Genomic DNA, 21,022 nt, shown 5'->3' on the forward strand with positions numbered 1-21,022 from the left:
ATTGTTGTTTTTGCTAAGACTACCAGAGTTTGAATTGGTAGAGTTTTATGGAACTTAGTGAATGAAATTAACAGATCACTGGTTTAACTTGGTTGTAGTCGTAACATGCATTTGTAAATATCAAATAGTTGTTGAAATGATATATATAGCCTCATTTTTTGCAGGAAAAGCGTAAAGCACAACAAGAAAGGCGCAAACAGAATAAATATCCTCATAGACTTGTAGACACCAAAAATTTAATGAAAATAAAATTCATTAAATAATTCGGTCACCACTTGAAATTATGACCGAACAAATTTAGTCAGCATGTGGGTCCCGCAAATTGTCCACATGGCTTGTGAGTCAGCAAAATCACGCAGACTCAGAGAATGACAGTTGGCGATACATGAAAGGCTCGACGGCAATAAATGAATTTGCTCCGGCTAAATCAATTGATATTAAAGCGGATCAATCAAATTAATTGATTCCGAATAAAATCAAGCATTAAATCTCGTCTGCTGATTAGATATCAATTTATTTAAATTGATAATCAAGACGAAAATCAGCCATCAAATTAATTGGCTAATTCCTTAATAGTCGTAATTAAATCAGTTAATTAAAGCTGATTGATTTGATTATGCTATTAATGAAAATACAATTAAAATCAGCCATCAAATTAATTGGCTAATTCCTTAATAGTCATGATTAAATCAGTTAATTAAAGCTGATTGATTTGATTATGCTATTAATGAAATACAATTAAAATCAGCCATCAAATTGATTGGATAATTCCTTAATAATCATGATTAAATCAGTTAATTAAGGCTGATCGATTGATTTGATTACGTAATTAAGGAAAATACAATTAATTACGTGTCATCAAGGCATTCCAAATTGAGAGAGGCGCTGACACTATAAATAGCCCCTCTCAAATCAAGAGAATGACTTCAGCGGAAGGAGAGAAAAATCACTCCCAAAGTTCATAAGTCCTCAAGCGCGTGAAGAGCCTTCAAGCTGCCAAATAGCCGGTTCATCACCAACCTCAAGCCAAAGCACTCGTCACGTGTCAACCCTCGTGGCCATCATACGACTCAAGATCAAGCGTCAATCGCCCTTGAGTCAAGTACACCATCGAGGACGACGACAGATAGAGGGACGCAAGCAGACGGAAGAAACCTCTCCAAAGTTCAGAAGTCTCCCAAGTTCGTGAAGAACCATCAAGCTGCCAAATAGCCGGTCTCTTCACCTCGCTGACTTCAGACAAGCAGGGGAAATCACCTACAAGCTCGGAAGTCGTCAAACACGCGGAGGATCAACAAGCACCAAACACACGTGCTGATTCATCCACCATCAAAAGCCATACTTGCCACGTGACACCGCTCGTGGTTCAAATCTAATCAAGTTTAAGCCTCTACAGCCCTTGATCATCTGTCGTCTTCAACAATGTAAATCCTCTACAAGTTCTTCATCAAGCTCGTCGAGAATCAACAAGCACCAAACACACGTGTTGGTTCATTCCCTACCAAAGCCGAAGAACACTCGTCACGTGACACCACTCGTGGCCTAAATCCGATCAAGATCAAGCTTCTACAGCCCTTGGTCAATCATCTTCCTCAAATCGTCAACATAGCAGGAAGTCCACATTGCAACCGTTTGATTCAAGATCAAGTGCTCGCCACCCTTGGATTAAATCAACGTCAGAGATCGAATCAGAGGAGAATCTTGTGAAAGAGCATCAACAGAGATTGTAACCCGCAAATTCATTAATAAAAATATATTATTTTGTACACGTGTCCTTCTTTCATTAGTTGCAGGATTTTTCGTGTTTACAAGACTGTCCCGCAAGGGTTATGCAGGGTTGGAGGAAGAGTTGGTTAGTAATCAATGTTTTATACCCTATGTGTAGTTTTTACCATTTAAAAGTAGGCTGATTAACAAAATCACTTTGTAGGCTAATGAAATCGATGATGAAGAAATTGATAGGGCCACACTCTGGATCAAAGGGCGGCAGTCCAAGAATGGCAATTTCAAGGATGAAGAGACAAAAAAAACTGCTGAAAAAATAGTATGTCAAAATAACCAAAGTCTATATATGCAGTAACTATAGTTTTTACAACTTTGCTAATTTTTCCCTAATAATTTTTGGGTTCTGCTTGTTTGGTGTGGCAACTGTAGCTTTTTCAATCAAATGCTTGTTCATATTCTCTATTGTTGCTTGAGAGAAGTAATTGTTCAAATGTTGTTCCTGTAGTGGACTCTGCTTTTTCATTGCTTTTGGGGTTTTCTAAGTTTTGTTTATTTGTTGTATTGGATGTCTTGTACTCTTTAAGAGCTCATATTGTTGAAGCAAATGTTATACTTTCCAATACTAGTTGATCTTTTCAATTACTAGCTTACTGTACTATGCTCTTTTATTATATATTCAAAAATTAATCTTAGATTTCAATTTGCCTGCACATGGTATATTTTCACAAACCACGTCACTTTATACTCTAATCATAGTGAGGATATGTTGTGACGCTGTTGTTTTAGCATAGCATTTCCCATTGGACAATATATAAAAAATATTTTTTTTTTTTTTTTTTTTTGTAATATTTGTTTTGGCTTTGCTTAAATGTATATTGATTTGTTTTTCTTTATATATATTGTGTTATACTATTCTGTCCTTGTTATTGGATTTTCTTAGCCTAAATGTATGTCGAATTTTTTTATCATTGTTTGATATTGGAGTATATGTGTGTGTGTGTGAAAATAAATTGTTGTTTTTGCTAAGACTACCAGAGTTTGAATTGGTAGAGTTTTATGGAACTTAGTGAATGAAATTAACAGATCACTGGTTTAACTTGGTTGTAGTCGTAACATGCATTTGTAAATATCAAATAGTTGTTGAAATGATATATATAGCCTCATTTTTTGCAGGAAAAGCGTAAAGCACAACAAGAAAGGCGCAAACAGAATAAATATCCTCATAGACTGTCCCGCAAGGGTTATGCAGGGTTGGAGGAAGAGTTGGTTAGTAATCAATGTTTTATACCCTATGTGTAGTTTTTACCATTTAAAAGTAGGCTGATTAACAAAATCACTTTGTAGGCTAATGAAATCGATGATGAAGAAATTGATAGGGCCACACTCTGGATCAAAGGGCGGCAGTCCAAGAATGGCAATTTCAAGGATGAAGAGACAAAAAAAACTGCTGAAAAAATAGTATGTCAAAATAACCAAAGTCTATATATGCAGTAACTATTGATGGTATACTTATATTCATACTTAAAATCTATCAGGCTGCCTTGAAGAAAAGGGTTGCTACTGGAGAACTATCCATCGAGGGAAGTGATGATATCTTGACATTGGCGTTGGGGAGTCCTGAGCACGGAGGAAGAGTGCGTGGAGTTAGAGGTCAAATGAATCCCTCTACTTACTTCAATCTACCTAAACGTAGAAAGCAGAGCTTAGAAGCAACAGTTAGAGTTAGTGTGCAGAAAATATTGTTAGAGGAGAAAGAGAAGAAAGTAGAGGACGCAAGGGAGAAGATAATTGAGGAAGCAAAGGAAAAGATTGTTGCAGAGGAACGAGCATTTTGGGCGGTTAAGTTTGCAGAACTTGAAGCAAAGATAAATGCAACTGAAGATGGAAACTGTGCTACTCCTCAGACACATGTTTCTGGTCAAGGAAGTTGTTCACGCACTGCTGATCAGATTGCTCAAGAACAAGCAAAAGCTAGATTGGAAGAATAAGACGTTAACCGTGTGGATGGAAAAGCAATTCGGGGAGCTTTTGATGTGATTGAAAAAAGGGCCCTACAACGGAAAAAGAAGGGTACAAAGGTGGTGAAGGGAGTTCCTTTGGAAGTAGCACCATGCTCTAAGGTACGTAGTGAGTTGACAAACATAGTTGAGAATGAAGATGTCGACTGTGCATTGGCTAAGGATGTGAAAGAGACTAGGGAAGAAAATGCTGTACCAAATGATATTAAGGAGCCGCATGATGAGGAGGAGGAACAATACGTAGATTTGACATTCGTTGACCCCCTAAAAAAGGTAAGTCTGTTCCAGTTTACTCCAAAAATTGCAGAATTGTTATGAGTATGTTTATTTTTTTTGTTAGGTTAGATTGATCTGTTAGACATTCAAAGATATAGGCAGCATTATAAATATTGTTTTCTCTTCTTTTCAGTCACCAGGAGATGAGCTTGGTTGCAAGTTGGCAGTAGGTTATGTTGAAAATATTGTTGCTTATGCCACTGTAATGGAGTGCGATGATCCCTCCCAAACAATTCATGGTGCTCCACTAGGGGATGGTAATAAGCGTGTTTCCATCTATACCGCGCTTGATGAGAAAGCAAAGGTACCATTTCCTGTTAAAGATGAAATTGAAACTGTTAAGCAGGCTATGGGCAGTTGGGTTGCATGGCCTAAGGAGCTAATCATTACGTCACCTGTGAAGGTTAGAAATCAGTATAATTGAATCTACTTTGATGACAATCACTTGTTTCAATAAATATGCTTAAGTTTACCAGAATGGCTGCATACTATAACCTTATATTTATTTTCTTGTTCTAGAAAGTTGTCATGGCTAATGCTGAAAAGAAGAGGAAAAAGAAAGTCGACATAGATGAACAAGACTCAGAGGTTCAATTTAGCTTGGCAGCAATGGCACCTACATTACCAGAATCATTGAAGATGCTATGTATGTGGGGTGAGTCTTCATTTAGAGATGGGCATACCATCAACTTCATCATGGAACCTGAAGTATTTGGATATTCTCGAAAGACTTTTATTTTGGGATCAGATGTTAGGCGACTTGCAAGCATGAGAGAAGTCTCTGGAAATTGCATTGCTGTGTACCAGAGGTAGAAAATATTCTATTTTTTTCATCACATGTGATTTCTCCCTAATGTCTCGATAAGAACTTGAGATCATTGGATGTTGACAATTGCTGATCCTGACCGAGGTACTGCATATTTTATGGATCCTTTGAAAAAACGCTTACCCACTGTGGATGTCTATTATGGAAACGTAAGTCGATGTTACTAATCCTACATGCATATTGAGATCATGAAATATGTTTAAACAGTTATGTTGCCTCCTTTTGTTTCCCTTAAGTCTTCATTTTTCTTGTTCTGGTGTAGTGCATTTGGTATGTTTAATGCTGAAAGGAAGAAGAAGGGCCGGAGTTCAGTCATTTGGAAAAATTTGGCGGTGAGTTTCACCTAAGTATTTAGTTGTCTTGATAAGATCGTATTTTGTTCATTGTTTTCACTTTTTACTCATAATTTGTTTTTAGGGCATTCCTCCTCAACCGAGCAACAATGAGTACGGGTACTTTGTGATGCGATACATGCAGGATATCATTGAAGATAAAGACTTGTCGTTGTTTGCTACCAAGGTACAAACCTAGCTATAAATTTTGTCAGTTTACTTGGTTTCTCTTCCCTTTGTTATTTCCATGCCTCATTCAACAAATTTATTAAGTACTAATCACTTTGATTTATGCTTGACTTTAGTGGGAGAGGAGAGGCAGCAGCCAATATACCCAAGAAGATATTGATCAGTTGCGAAATGAGTGGGCGAAGTTTGTGGTGAAGACGTATGTGTAGGACCCATGAAGTAGTTTGCTAATGAAGGAAAGCATCTTTTTTTGTGCTTCTCTGCTGTTACATTATTCATGCACCATATATGTGGCATGTTCAATTAAACAATATATGTAATTGTATCAGCTTTTGATGTCCCGAGTAGATGGGCATGCATATGAATGCTTTTCTTCTATTAATGGTTGCTTGGATGATGGGGAAATGCTCACTTTTAACATTTAGGGTATATGAATGGGTTGGATTACTAATTTAATGGTTTGCAATGTGTTTTCTTTCCAATTAATCATTGTTCATTAGGTAAAATGGAGCTATATATGCACAAAATATAGCAAATGAAATTGATCATACAACAGGTTTATAGTGTGGCAATCCAACGTTGTCTGAATACATAAAAATTGGCCATTCAGTCAATGCATTCTTTACATATCACACAATGGTTTTTTAAAAAAAAAAATGTCTTCTCATTTTACAATCACACAACGATAAAAACTGAACTAATGTTGTCCAAAATCAATTCACACAACAAACAGACAATAAAACTGAAGTGTGATAGTATATCAGACGACGATGACATTAAAGAACACGTTGTCTGACTAGGCTTCCCAACAATCACACAATGGTTTTAAAAAAAAATGTCTTCTCATTTTACAATCACACAACAAACATACAATAAAACTGAAGTGTGATAGTATATCAGACGATAATGACATTAAAGAACACGTTGTCTGACTAGGCTTTCCAACAACAGTTTGAAAACAAGTTCTGTTGTATGAATGATGCATCTGCCATGCTGTGCAGCAGCTCTGCCTAGCATCTGCCGAGAGAAGACACAACGGTGATAATGAAAATATGTCGACTGATTGCATATCATACAAGGGTGTTGCACCGTTGTGCAAATTTTAAACACACAACGCTCCGATACACAACGGTGAGCGTCTAAATCAGACAACGAATTTTACCCGTTGTGTGTTTCATTTTTTGGTGTAGTGTGTCTCATAATTTTCGGGAAGGTAATAAACTTGTAGACTTGTTGGCAAACTATGGTACTACTTCCATAGCCTTGGTTTGGTGGGATTTGACTCCTCCCTTCATTCTATCATCATGTAATAGTGACCGGTTTTTTTTGTCATAATAATAGTGACTGGTTAGGTCTTCCACAGTATAGTATTCTAGTTTATTTAATATTTTTCACTAGAGAGGTTTTGGCTTAGTCGCCATCTCCTCCTTGTATCTCTTTTAATTTTCTTTAAATAAATTTTGACATTAAGAAGATTCATTGCCTCTCTTATCCCTCTGTTCAGCCACAAAAAAAGGCTTACTTGTCACAAATCTTGAGAAAAAGTAGGACATGATCTAAGTCGTGTGGAAATATTTTGGCTCTACTCTTGAAGGAAAGAATCTCGACAAACCAACTAGGTAAAGAGAAGGGAAACCGTCAATTTTTCTAAATTTGAGCTACACTAACTCCACTTACCCAAACAAATTATAAGCTTACCCCATTACCCATAAGATTACTCACTTTTTCCCCGAATACCTAATTAAGTTTTTTTTTTTTTTTTGGGACTATTTTGCTCTGTCTCCTTTTGTCACTTAGAGAGAGAAGTCATTGGAGACTTTGCCAGACTCCGGTCACAGGTCGCCGGAATCACCAGCCGCTGGACTTCTCCGGAAAACCTCGTCGGAGGTTCCCAGAAAAGTCCTTGGAGATCTCATAGGTCACCGAAGAGGTCGCTAAAGACTTTATTACCGTCCAATAAAATCCAATAAACTTTTATTGCCCCCAATAAAAAAATTTGATCTGATGTAATCTCCTCATCTTCTTCCTCAATTAGAGTTTTATTTGTCTAATTTAAGAGAGATTAGTCCCTCTTCTCTCCAATAAACTTTAATTGCCCCCCAATACAATAGGTCATAGCGAAAACTGCCACTACTACAATAAGTGAATCAGACGACGGAGATTTGGAGTTGTGTGATGACCAGCCTCACTGTGGTCTAAACGAGTGTTGTGTGATTGAAAAATCACACAACGGTGAAATTGCCGTTGTGCAATATTCATTTCCTCAACAGATATTTAGTTCTGTTGTGCGAATTCTGCGCAGGCATGTGCCTGGCATGGCATGCGCGGGGATGCCTCGGCATTGGCATGGCCATTCAGACAACAGAAAATGAAATTTAGCTGTTGTCTGAGATTCATAACACACAACAATTATATTGTTTATCTGTTGTCTGAGATTCATAACACACAACAGACAAAATTTTTTCTTTGTTGTCTGAGATAAGTAACAGACAACCCAATGAAATGATATCTGTTGTCTGTTGATTCATTCAGACAACAGGGATAATTTTATTTCTGTTGTGTGTTATGAATCTCACACAACAGAATTTTGTTATTTTCTGTTGTTGGTTGTTGGTTCACACAACAGCTATATTGTCTTAACTGTGGTGTGAATATCATAATCAAATTGGCTAACAACCAATGACTGTTGTGGGAAAAGCCTTACTTTTGAACACTTTTACAGTCATACAACACATTGTTTTGTATTGTGTTGTATGAATGAAACTTCGACAACAAGAATATCCATATAAACTTTCTTCCAGAAATAATGGTCAATATATGACCATAGAAATAGTACTATAATCCATATAATTCAAGATAGGACAACATAGAGAATTGTCTGTACTTGTAAAATGTTCTAGCTAGGAAGACCTAAACTACATAGATTACTGCTGCTTTCCTTTAATGCACCTTCATTTGTTCTTGCAGAAGCTCTCTTGTAGGCAAAGATGATAAGCAGTCTTTCGATCGATCTCTTAAGTCATCTATCCTACACATGATGGACAAGGACCCTGCAGAAGCTCTAGTATTGACTCCAGTTATGCTCACCCAATGACCTTACCCTTTGAACACATTCAAAACTCTGGCTGATTGAAACATTCTTCAACAAGTCCTAAATGCTCTGCCCACAATGCCATTCTGTACCCATATATCTGCAAGTCTGCAACCATGCAGATTATAATAAATTTTTACATTAGTTTCTTGTGGCCATGCATTCAAAATGACATTAATTGCTTGCTGCTGTTGAACACAAGTTCTGAGTGAGTACCTAGCAGGTTACCAAAGAAATTAACAACTAAAGTATGTTGGAAAACATAGCTATTGGAAAAGAGAGACCACCAAAATATGCTCAAGAGAAATGTAAGGGAACTTACTTCACTAGTGTTTGCTGCACTTGATAATACACAAACACACATTCTGAGTAGATTGACGAGTTTGCTGAAGAAAAAGAAATTTAAGCCTAATATAATTAATAAACATAAGAAATGAAGTAGAGCATTGACTAATTGGGAAAAAGCATATAACCATTACTCACATCTACTGCCACATAAAGTGATAAGTTAATACAATGAGTTGAGTGTGTGCAAATAACATTTTTCGTATTGTAATCATTTATGTCCAAAAGCATGCAAAGATCGAGAAAATTTGAGTTGCGGAAAAACTCCAACTTAGCTGCACAACATTTCTGGCAAGTTCTACATTCACAGCCTCATTGGTTTCATAGTAACCATAACCTTATCCGCAAAATATCCAAGGCTTCCACATGAACAGCATTACCCGAAATCCAGAACGTTAATGGACTTCAAGTTTAAAAGCAAGCAATCATTAAAAATCATAAAAATGGAGGAATAAATCTCAGAGAGTCACAGGTAGGTTGGAGAACAGCCCAAATTTTCATGTATTCAGTACATCTTTGAAAAGATGATCATCCTTTAATTTCTGAAATGCAAATACAGAAACACCCTTTATTGCAAAAAGAACTTTCTTCACTCAGTTGGATCAAATAACAAGTTAATATCTGCAGGTCAAAGATGATTATCTAAAAAGTTTCTCCCCAGGCAAGACACATAATTTGTAATACCCCGAAAAAAATCCAAATTAATTTCCGTGGATTTTTAGAAATGATTTCACAATAGTGGGAGCGAGTACGAGGCTCGGAGAAGTTGTGGAATTAGTTCGAACGATTAATTTTCGAAAACGTACGTTATTTAGGGGCACGCGAAAATCGACTTTTTATATGTATGGAATTTTGGAAAACTCCCTTCATGAAAGTTGTAGAGCTCGTCGATACGATCGCGTGCATATGTAGAACGCAAAAATCGGAGTTCGTATGAATTAGTTATGATTTTTTGAAAAAGTTTCCAATTTAGTATAAATCTTCCATTTTCGGAAATTTCCGAAAATAATTTCAGAAACTTCCAAAAATGGAAATTGAGCTGCAGCCCCTCCCCCGACCGGAAATCGCCTTCGATTTTCTTCCGGCTATTTCTTCCTCCTCCGGCCACCGATCCTCACCAAACTTCTTCCATTGGCTTCGTATGGTCCTTGCGCACCTGTCTGTGGCAGCCTTGCACGGTGGCGCGGCCTGTAGCGGCGGCGACAAGCCCGGTCCGATTTGAGTTCGATTTTAGTCAACGCCGGTTTTCTCCTAGCTCCGGCCACCAAAACTTTCGATCCTTAGCTCTATGAACTCGCCTCAACCTGCTGATCATCATACTAGAAGGATCGCACCTGGAGTGACCGGTTTCACGTTCGTCGGAGCTCGGTAAGTTTTCAATCCGAAACGAAAATCTTTCGATCGGTATATCTCGAGCTGTAGTGCATCGTTTTGATTGATTCTTTTTCCAGTGGGTTCCCCTTGATGTTATTAACAACTCTCTAGAAGGAATCGAGTCCTGAAATTGAAGCTTTGACGTCGAAATCGAGCCTTGCCGGATTCTGCAAAATTCTGGAATTTTTCCGACCACCGAAGCTTTCGATCGGTATATCTCGAGCTACAGACCATATTTTTCTGTGATTCTTGAACCAGTGAGTTCTTCTTGAGTTTCTTAACAACTCTTCAGAAAGAATCGAAGCCTTAAATTGACGTTTTTACGTCGAACTGGAACTCGCCGTTTTCTGCAGTTTCTCGCCGGTTTCTGGAACATTCCGGCCACCTTCATACTGTTCAAGGTAATTTTCGACCCCTTCTGGTCATTTTCAGACTTTGTGTTAGTTATGAAAGTTGTTAAGCATGATGAGAGGAAGAAGAGCAGCCCGGCCCCGACACCATTGGTGGTGGTCGGCGGCGGCTCTGCCACTAACTCCGGCGGCCCTTTCCGGCCACCTCCGGGGATCAAAAATATGGTTTCTGTACATTTTCAGATTCTATATTTCAATACGATCATTTCGATATATTATACGCAATTTTTGGATATCGTATGATTAAGTTATGAATTTTTAAGTTTAGATCGATTTCGATCGTTAGATTTGTGATCTGTGAAGTTAGGACCGTCAGATGGACTTGTAGTTTTGATATGATGATCTTATGACTGTCCCAGTGGCTTTGTGTGGTCATGGGCGAAGATCCGACCGTTGGATCTTCGTATAAATGCAAAACAGTGATTAGGAAGGCGATCCGTGAGGATCCGACCGTTGGATCATCATTTAATTTCAATCCGACCGTTGGATTGTCGTTTGATTATGTTTTTGAGTTATTGGCTAAGTTAAGGTCATGTTTGATTAGGTGATCGACAGTTTGATTTGGCGGACGATTCGTGAAATTGTATTTTGAGCTGTTAAGAAGACGCAGCGGGAATTTAGAGGTGAGTAAACCTCACGTGGTTCATATTACGAACCGAATAAATTTAATTACCTTATTTTGTCGTAATTGCGTGAAAATATTTATGGAATAAATATTTGTTTTAAAATCATATGGACTTGATCAACTACGGTCCATGGGTAAGTAAAATGATTTTTACGATACAAATGAATTTCTCGGTTTTATTGCATGTGAACTATAGTTGGTATTAGTGATTATCCCTGAGCGGATAATTACGTATATATATATTTACGTGATTATATGTGAATGGTGTGACATTGAAGAGTGTGGAAATTGGGATGATTAAATTATTATGAATTGACATGTGACTTACCATATTTATATGTGATGAACATGATTGATGAGTTCTTGTTAATATTCATGATTTACATTGGAGGATGTATAGAGTTAGAGAATGTAAGGTTCTGAGGATGAGGTGTCCGAAGTTCGACGGTTAAGGATAACCGGAGTGTTTGTGTGCTGAGGACGGGGATGTCCAAGGTGCGACGGTTTATTATTAACCGAAGTTGTGTGCTGAGGACGGGGATGTCCAAAGCGCGACGGTTTATTATTAACCGAAGTATATGGTGCTGAGGATGGGGATGTCCAAAGCGCGACGGTTATAGTGTTAACCGAAGTATTTTTGCCGTTGCTTGACCCTAGGCCAAGGTGTCAGAGGTAACGAGGCAGTTAGAGCTCTAACGTGTTATTGGGATGGACCAGAGTGGTGTTATGTGGGTTGGGTGTTTGCAGGACCAGTGTGGTGTATTGTGATTTGAGGATTGTGAAAATGTATTCCTTGTGGTTTTCCATGAGTGGTTTGATGTCTCTTTGCAGACGTAATACTGTTGAATTTTACTTGAATTGTAATTTAATAAATCAACAGTTCTTTCTTGTTTACTCATACTGGCTGTAAAAAGCTTACCGGGTTTTGTGTTGTTGCAACTCCCGGTACACTATTCAAATTGTGTAGCGGGTAATCTTACAGGACAGGAGAACCAGGACGGTGATCGTGCGGTTAGAGCAATGATTATAGTTTTACAGCAATTGTAATAGTGAGGCGAGTTAAGCTCATTTGAGCCTTACAATTTGATTTGGTGGGAGTGTGCTGTAATAAATAACTTGAGGAATTGGGTTATTGTAAATTTGAGAGTTGTGAAGTGTGGTTGTTTGTGAGAAAAAAATTCAGGATGTTAGTTGTAATTTATTATTATTCATGTTTCGGATTTGAATTGATTATTCAAAATTCGGGGCGTGACATAATTAATAAGAGGTTTTCCAAATGGGTATTACTCCTACATATTGCGGAGGGAACTCACTGGCAAGAGCCGGCGTAGTTATCATCACAAGCTGGATATTATAGAGAATATAGCATGTACAAATGTGGAGCGTCTACTATATGAAGTAAGTGTAAAGGCAACAAATAAGTTAAAGAATCGGGAGTTGTGACAGTTGATACCCAGTCACATCTCTTAGGAAAAAAGAACATGAGATAGAGAGAGACAAAGACAGAAACAGAGAGAATGCCTGGCAGCATCAACTCTTAACACATTATAAAAATATCTTCAGATGCCTTCCAGAATCTGGTCACAGACTTTATGCTACAAAGTACAAACCAAAAATTTACCTACACAGAATAGAACGAATATGGTCTAGATGCACAGCAGGAAGTTGTTTTCTTAAATTCGTAAACAGTACATATCGACAAGTTTATCCAAAGATCATTCATGTCTGTGGGAGTCCATAGATCAAAGAATTAAGTCAGCACCACATGTACTCAACGGAATCATGAAGTATCACGAATGACTTGACGTCATGATGGACAATAAAGTTTAATTATAACTCATAGGAACAAAATTGAAGTTTGGGTTGAGCTCCTTAAAACTGCCTATCTTAGACTAAATTTTTGCTTTGTTCCAACCTAAAACACAACAATCCAAGCTTGATATGGGAGGCCGACAGAACACCAAGAAAATGAAATATATATACTATATATGTAAGCAGACACCTAACCTAAAAAAATCATCTGATCAGTCACAATGTAGACTACACAAGGTCAATTTCTGACTATTGAACAAAACATACAAACAAGAAGGTGATACCTGATCAAAGCAGAAAACTGAAACCAGGGGATAGCCATTCTCCATGGCTATGCGAACAAATCATCTTCTCGTCTTAAGGAATACTTTCTACAAAGTATGCAAAAGATGAGCATTAGACCTGTGAGCATTAATGTATAAGAAAAATAAATAAAAATAGAGCTCAAAGCAAGAAAGAAATAGAGAGTGACCTTTTGGGTCATAACAGCAAAAAACACATAAACCTCACCTTCAAAACAGAGAGTGAGCTCACTAGTCCTCGACAACAAGAAGAACTTGTTCCCCATACTTCCGCCTTATTACCAGCAATGATGTTGTCCCCATATATTCACAGCAAGTCTCAACCACAGCAAGTCTCAACCACTTGGCCAAGCTTGTTTGCACCAGATATTGCAGCTCCAAAATCTGCAAACCTCAAAAAATCAAAGTCACATATATGCCAAATAAATTGGAAAAAGAAATAGATATAAGAAAGCTATCATATTTTCAAGTAGCACAATAGTCAATTATATATGGTTGCTGGTCAGAACTTGAGAGGTGTGGAAGCAAAACAAAAGCACAAAAACCAATACCTCCAAACAAAAGCAATGCACATTGATCTCAAATGGAAATAGAAACTAAAAAGGAATCTTCATTACAACCAAGACAATTAGAAGATTACCTTAATTGGTTTTGAGAACTTCCTTCCAGCAAATAATACAAACAAGGCCATCCATGAACCCAGTAGAGAAAGTTTCACTCCATCATCCATCAAGCCACACTATATTTCAAATGCGAACTTCATTAGTGCCTTGATGAAACACAACATGAGAGAAGGCAGTTGCCTCAGGCCCTTAAATTTGTTCTCCTTATCATTGTATTATTTCAAGTGAATGTATATGGAAGATTGATGACCCAATTTCCAAATTTCACTACATATTCAACTTTTTAAGTGATCAATTTGAACAAGACATATGCAATAGCAGTATACCAGGTGCCCAAGAAGAACAATGGGTATAATGAATGTAAGTAGTCCAGCTTCCAACTTTCCATAGCAAAGACCTAAGTTAAGTTCAACACCCAATTTAAAGGTTACTCTGATAACAATTAATGCAATATTCTACTTCTACAGAATATGGCAGTATTTATAGAATTAAAGATAAAAAGAGAAGACGTTCACTTGTATAAGTTATTCATATAACTATGAGCCTATAGAAGCCTATATAATTTTGAACTAGCAGCCCAAGGACTTGAGACATATTTCAGATTCAAAGAAGCTCAGACCAAGCAAATTGGAGCCACAAATTGCAAAATGAACTTGAACTTTCCAAATAAATTGAAATAGTAGTAAGATGTATTAGTACCTTCAATCCTTGTGTGAAAGCCCTGTCACCAGGGCCATGGTTCTTAAGCCATTCTGCTGCAATTACATTGTTTCGTAGAGCATCCTTGGCAACTTGACCACCACTTCCAACACAAAGCTATAATTGTTCTCCAATTAAGAGCAAAATAAATATGTCAAAGAGCTAATGATAATCTGCCTTGGGTTGTTGGCGGGGACTATAACGAAATTTGTGAGATGTCTGACAAGATGGGGGGTGCGCTAAGGTGTGCTAGGCAGATGAATGATATGAAAGAGGCGTTGGCTTTTTGTGAGTTGGGGGACATAAAGTTTGTGGGCCCTAGGTTTACTTGGAGAGGTATAAGAGGAGGGGAGGAGGTTAAGGTCCGGTTGGATAGATTTACTTGCTCGTTGACTTGGAGAGAGTTGTTTCCAGTCTCTAGGGTTCGTCACCTTGACCCATGCACGTCGGACCACGTGCCTATCCTGCTTGAAGTACGTGCACAGAAGAAGAGAAGGAAAAAGAGGAAGAAGAAGAGGTTTAAGTTTGAGGAGTGTTGGTTGCTGGATGAAACGTGCCAAGATGTGATCAAGTCAAGTTGGGAGAGTGTCTCTGGGGTGGGACCGGTCCAAATATTGTGTAATAGAATTCAGAATACACGTGCTGGGCTAGAATCCTGGAGTGAGAAGAATTTTGGAAGTATAAGGAAGGAAATAACTAAAACAAGGAACCAACTTTCTGTCTTCTATGACTCGTCTCTTTCGGCCCCATTAGAGGAGGACAGAGCTGCTCTTCAATCAAAGTTAACTGATCTGCTCCATCAAGAACAGGTGTTTTGGAGACAACGTGCAAAAATTTTTTGGTTGAAGGACGGGGATCTTAATACTAAATTTTTCCATCAGCGTGTCAAGAACCGGAGGAAGAAGAATACACTTACAGGTTTATTTAATAATGTCGGGGTGTGGTGCACAGAGGAGGAGGAGATAGAAGGTATTGTGCTTCATTATTTTAATGACCTGTTCACTTCATCCCAACCGGCAGATTTCCAGAATATTCTAGAAGGGGTATTGAATGTGGTTTCGGAAGTGGATAATCGGGCTCTCACAAGACAATTTGAAAAGGAGGAAGTTTTTGCTGCCCTTAAAAATATGCACCCTTCAAAGTCTCCGGGTCCAGACGGTTTTTCTCCATGCTTTTTCCAGACTTTTTGGGAGCTGGTAGGGGATGACATAGTTGGGGCCGTGCGTGAATTTTTTGTATCGAAGGAAAGTTTGAGGGCTGTGAATAGTACGTTTGTGGCGTTGATACCTAAGGTGGAAAGTCCCCAGTATATGCACCAATTCCGTCCAATAAGTCTTTGCAATGTGGTGTACAAAATTGGTTCGAAAGTTCTTGCCAATCGGATAAAGCCCCTCCTTGATTCTTTGATCTCTCCTTTCCAAAGTGCGTTTGTCCCAGGTAGGTTAATCACTGATAATTCTCTAATGGCCTTTGAGATTTCTCATTGCTTGAAGCGACGTAGAAGTGGGAAGGTGGGTTATTGTGCCTTGAAATTGGATATGAGTAAGGCATATGATAGAGTTGAATGGGTGTTCCTGGAGGCGGTGATGAGGAAAATGGGGTTTGGGGAGGAATGGGTACGGTGGATTATGGATAGTGTTAGCACGGTTTCGTATTCTTTCATAATTAATGGGGAACCACGGGGGAAGGTTATTCCTTCACGGGGCCTTCGTCAGGGGGACTCCATTTCACCTTACCTCTTCTTACTATGTTCTGAGGTGCTTTCCCGTAGTATCTTGAATGCCGAGCGGGCTGGGTCATTGTATGGAGTTCGGATTTGCAGGAGTGCTCCTAGTATCAGTCACTTATTCTTTGCAGATGATTCTTTCATTTTTTTCAGAGCAGGTAGGGATGATTGTGAGGTTGTTAAGTCAGTTCTGCTTGCGTATGAAAGAGCTTCGGGTCAACAGGTGAACTATCAAAAGAGTTGTATTTCTTTTAGCAAGAATGTGCATATGTTGATGCAAGAAGGGATTGCAGCAATTCTTGGAGTGGTCAGAGTTGATAAGCATGACAAGTACTTGGGCCTCCCAACGGAGTTAAGCTATTCTAAGGTGGCAGCTTTTGGTTTTTTAAACGAGAAGGTTCGGAATAGAACTCAGGGTTGGAGGGAGAAAACACTCAGTATTGCGGGTAAGGAGATCTTAATTAAAGCAGTGGCGCAGGCCATTCCTTCTTATGTTATGAGTTGTTTTGAAGTTCCTAAATATCTGTGTGATGAGATGCACCGCTTGATGGCTCATTTTTGGTGGGGGGATGATGGTGATTCTAGGAAGATACATTGGATTGCATGGGAGAAGTTGTGTTATCCTAAATGTCAAGGAGGCTTGGGCTTCCGAAATATGCACCATTTCAATTTGGCGTTACTCGCTAAACAAGGGTGGAGATTGATTCAACAACCGGATTCCATTATTGCTAAGCTTCTCAAAGCTAAATATTTCCCGCGTTGTTCGTTTTTGGAGGCTGAACTGAAGGGAGGCGAGTCTTATACTTGGCGGAGTATTTTACTAGGGAGGAAAGTGTTGGAAAAGGGGTTGAGATTTCAAGTAGGTGATGGGGAGAGTATACGGGTGTGGGATGATCCATGGGTTCCATTGCCATATTCATTTCGTCCATATTCACCGGTTATGGAGGGCCTGGAGGACTTGAGAGTGGTTGATTTGATTGATCCAGTTACAAAGGATTGGGTTGTAGATTTTATGGGGGAGGTGTTTACGGAGGGTGAGGTAGAAAAGATGGCTTGTATTCCTTTGAGTTTACGTGGGGCACATGACAGGTTGATTTGGCACTTCACCAAGTCAGGGTTATATTCAGTCCGCAGTGGTTACCATGTTTACAATAGCTTGGTTGATGGGGTGACTAGAGCTTCCTCGTCGTTGGGGGAGTATGGTGGAGTTGGGAGTAAGTATTGGCAGATGATTTGGAAAGCTAGAGTGCCTCCGAAAGTGAAGCTTTTTATTTGGAGGTTGTTGAAGGACATTGTCCCTACACGGGCAGCCCTATTACGACGTCATGTGCAATTAGATGACTTCCGTTGTCTCTTCTGCATGGATGCTTTGGAAACAGGTCTGCATACTTTTAAATCTTGTCCTTCCTTGAGTTGCTTTTGGTTATTTGGGCCCCTCAAATTAAAGGTAAGTGAGCACCCGTCCCAATCTTTAATTGAATGGGTGATGAATATGTTGGATGTTCTCACAGTTGAGCAGCGTGATTTTTTCCTGATGGGGTTGTGGGTTATTTGGGTGGAAAGAAATAATGTATTATGGAGGAAGAATGGGTTTGCACCTATGAATATGATTCAATGGGCTGTTAAGCTGCTTGAAGAGTTTCAGTTGTATCACCCAAAAGCTGTACGGAAAAAAAAGAGGCCTATTGTTAAGTGGGAACGACCTCCTCCGGGTAGACTCAAATTAAATGTGGATGGGGCTTTTAAAGTGGAGAATGGGTCTGGAGGCATAGGAGTTGTGGTTAGAAATGATTCGGGTATGAGTATTGCTGCTTTAGCTCGACCCTTTGTACATGCACACTCGGTCCTTAATATGGAAGCGGAGGCATGTAGAGCGGGTCTTCTACTTGGGATTCACCAAGGTTGGTCTGACATTGATATTGAAAGCGACTCTACCATTCTAATTGCTGCTCTCACTAGCCAGGAGAAGAATTTTTCGGAAGTATGTCGGGTCCTAGATGATTGTAAGGATTACTTTACGGCTTTTCAGTCAGTTAGGATTAGACATATTTTCCGCGAAGCAAATGGTGTAGCGGATAGGCTGGCTCACCTTGCTAGTTGTTTTGCTCTTGATGATGTTTGGTTAGATGAGGCTCCTGCTATTATTCAGGATGTTCTCTATGAGGATAATTGTGGTGGTTCTTCTGTCGCACGGGGTCCAGGTTTTATGTCCCCCCCGTTGCAAAACTATTTTATTAATATAATAACATGAGTCGGGCGTGGGGCTGAGCCTCCCAGTTAGGCTGGGTTCCAAACCCCTTTCAAAAAAAAAAAAAAAAAAAAAAAAAAAAAAAAGAGCTAATGATAAAATGACAATCTATTCAATGCCAAAATACCAGTTTGAGCATGATATTGTCTAGAAATTAGAACCATAAAAATAATCCTTGGTTATCATCCGATAACTTAACACTGGCTTGTTCAAATTGGAATCTTTCTAACATTTGATTAGGGGATTCAACATGTAATCCAATCACAGTTAACCACAAAAGCACATACTAATCAAGCATACACGTAGATTTCAATGGAAAAGCACAGAACTAAAACAGAAATTAGAGGGAATACAAAGGAACCAATGATTCAAACTCACCCAGGTGGAGCAAAGAAAGTGGCAGAGGAAACCAGAGGGTAGAAGAAGCAGATTCATAAGCTTCCTCTTACCCATGTCAGGAACATTATCAGCTGGAATTGCGGCCTGGCATGTGATTCTCATTCCCTTACCCTTTCCCATCATCTGGGTCCTCCTGGGCATCAGAGACAGGGCCTGTGCTAAAGAGAACATGGCACTCTTGCTAGAGCATAGCTGAAACATGATTTCTAATTCGCTTCCGTCTAAGCATAATTTCAGTCCAATGACTTGGTTCGCTTCTTGGAGGCCACAGAGGCGCCATCGTTGTCGGCCCGAAATGGCTCCGGGTTATGATACCTCTCTCTCCTTCTCTTCTTCGGCATTGATACAGACAAAGCAGAGACGAAAGTGTTGCGGACCTAATCTGTGCTGGACAGATTTCTACCCTTCTTCTATTATGGCTCCTTGGACGAATTAGCGGTGGATGCGGCGGTAGCAGCGGATCGAGGGAGCCTGTGGTTCTGGAAACGATGACGTTCAGCAGCGGCGACACTGCATCTCAACGCCAGAAGAATCGGGAATTGAGGTAACCACCTCAGCACCACCGTCACGCTGCTGCTGCCTCTCAAGGTCAGGAGGCTCAGGTCAGGAGGCTCAGAACTCTCCGTGTTGTTGCTCATCTCACTGCTGCTCGATTACTCGGAACCTAATCTGAAATAAGGCGAAAGCGAAATGAACCTGAAGAACTAGTATCGAAGCCCTAACTTTCCAAATCAATCTACAAATCGTAGTAGGGTAGTAGAGAAATGAGTTCGATTTTTAGGGTTTGATTTCTATGGTTTGAATATTCTTCCTTCTGGTTGCTGGCTGTTTTGGATTTGGTTTCGAGTAAGAGTGGGTTGCTGTTTTGGTGGGAGTAATTGGGGGAAAGTAAAGGAAAGAATATTGTTGTCGGGCTTCAATTAAGTTTTTTGGTGGGAGACTTCAAGTACTTGTCTCAAGTTTCTCCAACAATAGCTAACTAAAGGGACCGTTGTGTGAGTGTATGATGACAAAGCAGGCTATTGGGAGGGAAATTTGCCGCCTGTACTTACATAGGTTTCAAAAAATTGAAACTTTGCCGCGCTATGCAATTTCCTGAGTTGCTTCCATGCTCAGACAACAGAACTACGACAATCTGTTGTACAAATTTGTGCATCTTGCACTAGGTGTACCTAGAGAATTTCTCAAAGTTCATACAACATTTCTTATACAACAGATATCGAAAAAACTGTTGTGTGGATAGTTCAAATTGAGGTCCTTCTGTGAGGGAATTATGTGCTCATTTCCCTCCATCTAGGCCTCACATTCACACAACGGAAACTTCTTAACTCAGTTGTGCAATATCTTCCTAAAAAAGAAGTTTTCAATTTGCTTACATTCACACAACAGAAATATATTTGTACTGTTGTATGATAGAGTTTGTGTTAACACACAACAGCAAATTTTAGTTCTGTTGTGTAATAAGTGTTGTGTGTTTCGATTTTTGTAGTAGTGTGCGGTGCCCTGGTGCCTTGGTCTAGGGTTTTCCAGATTTCTGTAGTGCCGCCAGGCGGCTTCAGCAGGTGCTCCGTTCACCTTGTTCGCTCCCACAATGAATATTCTTATCTGGAACTGTCAAGGTATTGTGAATAGAAGAACTAGACATGCTCTGAAGATGTTAATTCAAAAGCATCGCATCAATCTGATTTTCCTCAGCGAAACTCATTGCACTAAGGAACAACATCAGTCTCTTAGGCGATCTATTGGGCTTCCTCATATTGCTCACTTCGACCGCTTGGAGAGAGCAGGGGGCCTCGCCTTACTCTGGGATGATCTCAGTTAGGGTTCAAGACGTGGAGCGGTATTATATTGATGCCTATATACAAGCTCCTAACGAGGTGGAGTGGCGTTTCACGGGGTTTTATGGACATCCAGAAACTGGACAACGTCACTTGTCGTGGAATCTGTTACGATCTCTAGCCCGGAATCCAGGGGATCTTTGGGTAGTTGCTGGTGATTTCAA

The 21,022-nt window shown here is 39.4% G+C and overlaps 2 protein-coding genes and 1 long non-coding RNA gene across 6 annotated transcripts; 2 read left to right on the top strand and 1 right to left on the bottom strand.

The window, feature by feature from the left end:
- Positions 1-1,946: 1,946 nt before the first annotated feature.
- Positions 1,947-4,832, top strand: LOC133716232 (uncharacterized). Its single transcript, XM_062142949.1, has 7 exons — positions 1,947-2,000; positions 2,899-2,991; positions 3,070-3,183; positions 3,261-3,615; positions 3,715-4,016; positions 4,153-4,422; positions 4,539-4,832. Exons 1-7 carry the CDS (start codon positions 1,947-1,949, stop codon positions 4,830-4,832), a joined length of 1,482 nt encoding a protein of 493 aa, XP_061998933.1.
- Positions 4,833-8,106: 3,274 nt separating this feature from the next.
- Positions 8,107-19,923, bottom strand: LOC133717198 (cytochrome b6-f complex iron-sulfur subunit, chloroplastic-like). Of its 4 annotated transcripts, none has more exons than XM_062143871.1 (7): positions 19,000-19,923; positions 14,648-14,764; positions 13,966-14,064; positions 13,534-13,709; positions 13,308-13,394; positions 8,780-8,843; positions 8,107-8,565 (listed from the first exon to the last, which is right to left on the bottom strand). In XM_062143871.1, the coding sequence occupies exons 1-4, from the start codon at positions 19,219-19,221 to the stop codon at positions 13,557-13,559; spliced, it is 591 nt and encodes a 196-aa protein (XP_061999855.1). In that variant the 5' UTR covers positions 19,222-19,923; the 3' UTR covers positions 8,107-8,565; positions 8,780-8,843; positions 13,308-13,394; positions 13,534-13,556. The 4 variants fall into 4 exon arrangements, 3 of the variants coding, with proteins under 3 accessions (XP_061999855.1, XP_061999856.1, XP_061999854.1); XM_062143872.1 differs by having other exon boundaries at positions 8,108-8,673; XR_009849457.1 differs by adding an exon at positions 14,275-14,345 and having other exon boundaries at positions 8,119-8,843.
- LOC133713338 (uncharacterized) lies at positions 10,315-12,384 on the top strand. The gene is made up of 3 exons (XR_009847936.1): positions 10,315-10,577; positions 11,131-11,209; positions 12,179-12,384. It is a non-coding gene; the product is annotated as an uncharacterized LOC133713338 (long non-coding RNA).
- Positions 19,924-21,022: the final 1,099 nt, after the last annotated feature.

Source organism: Rosa rugosa, chromosome 6 (genome assembly GCF_958449725.1).
Source record: "Rosa rugosa chromosome 6, drRosRugo1.1, whole genome shotgun sequence".
Lineage (NCBI taxonomy): Eukaryota > Viridiplantae > Streptophyta > Magnoliopsida > Rosales > Rosaceae > Rosa > Rosa rugosa.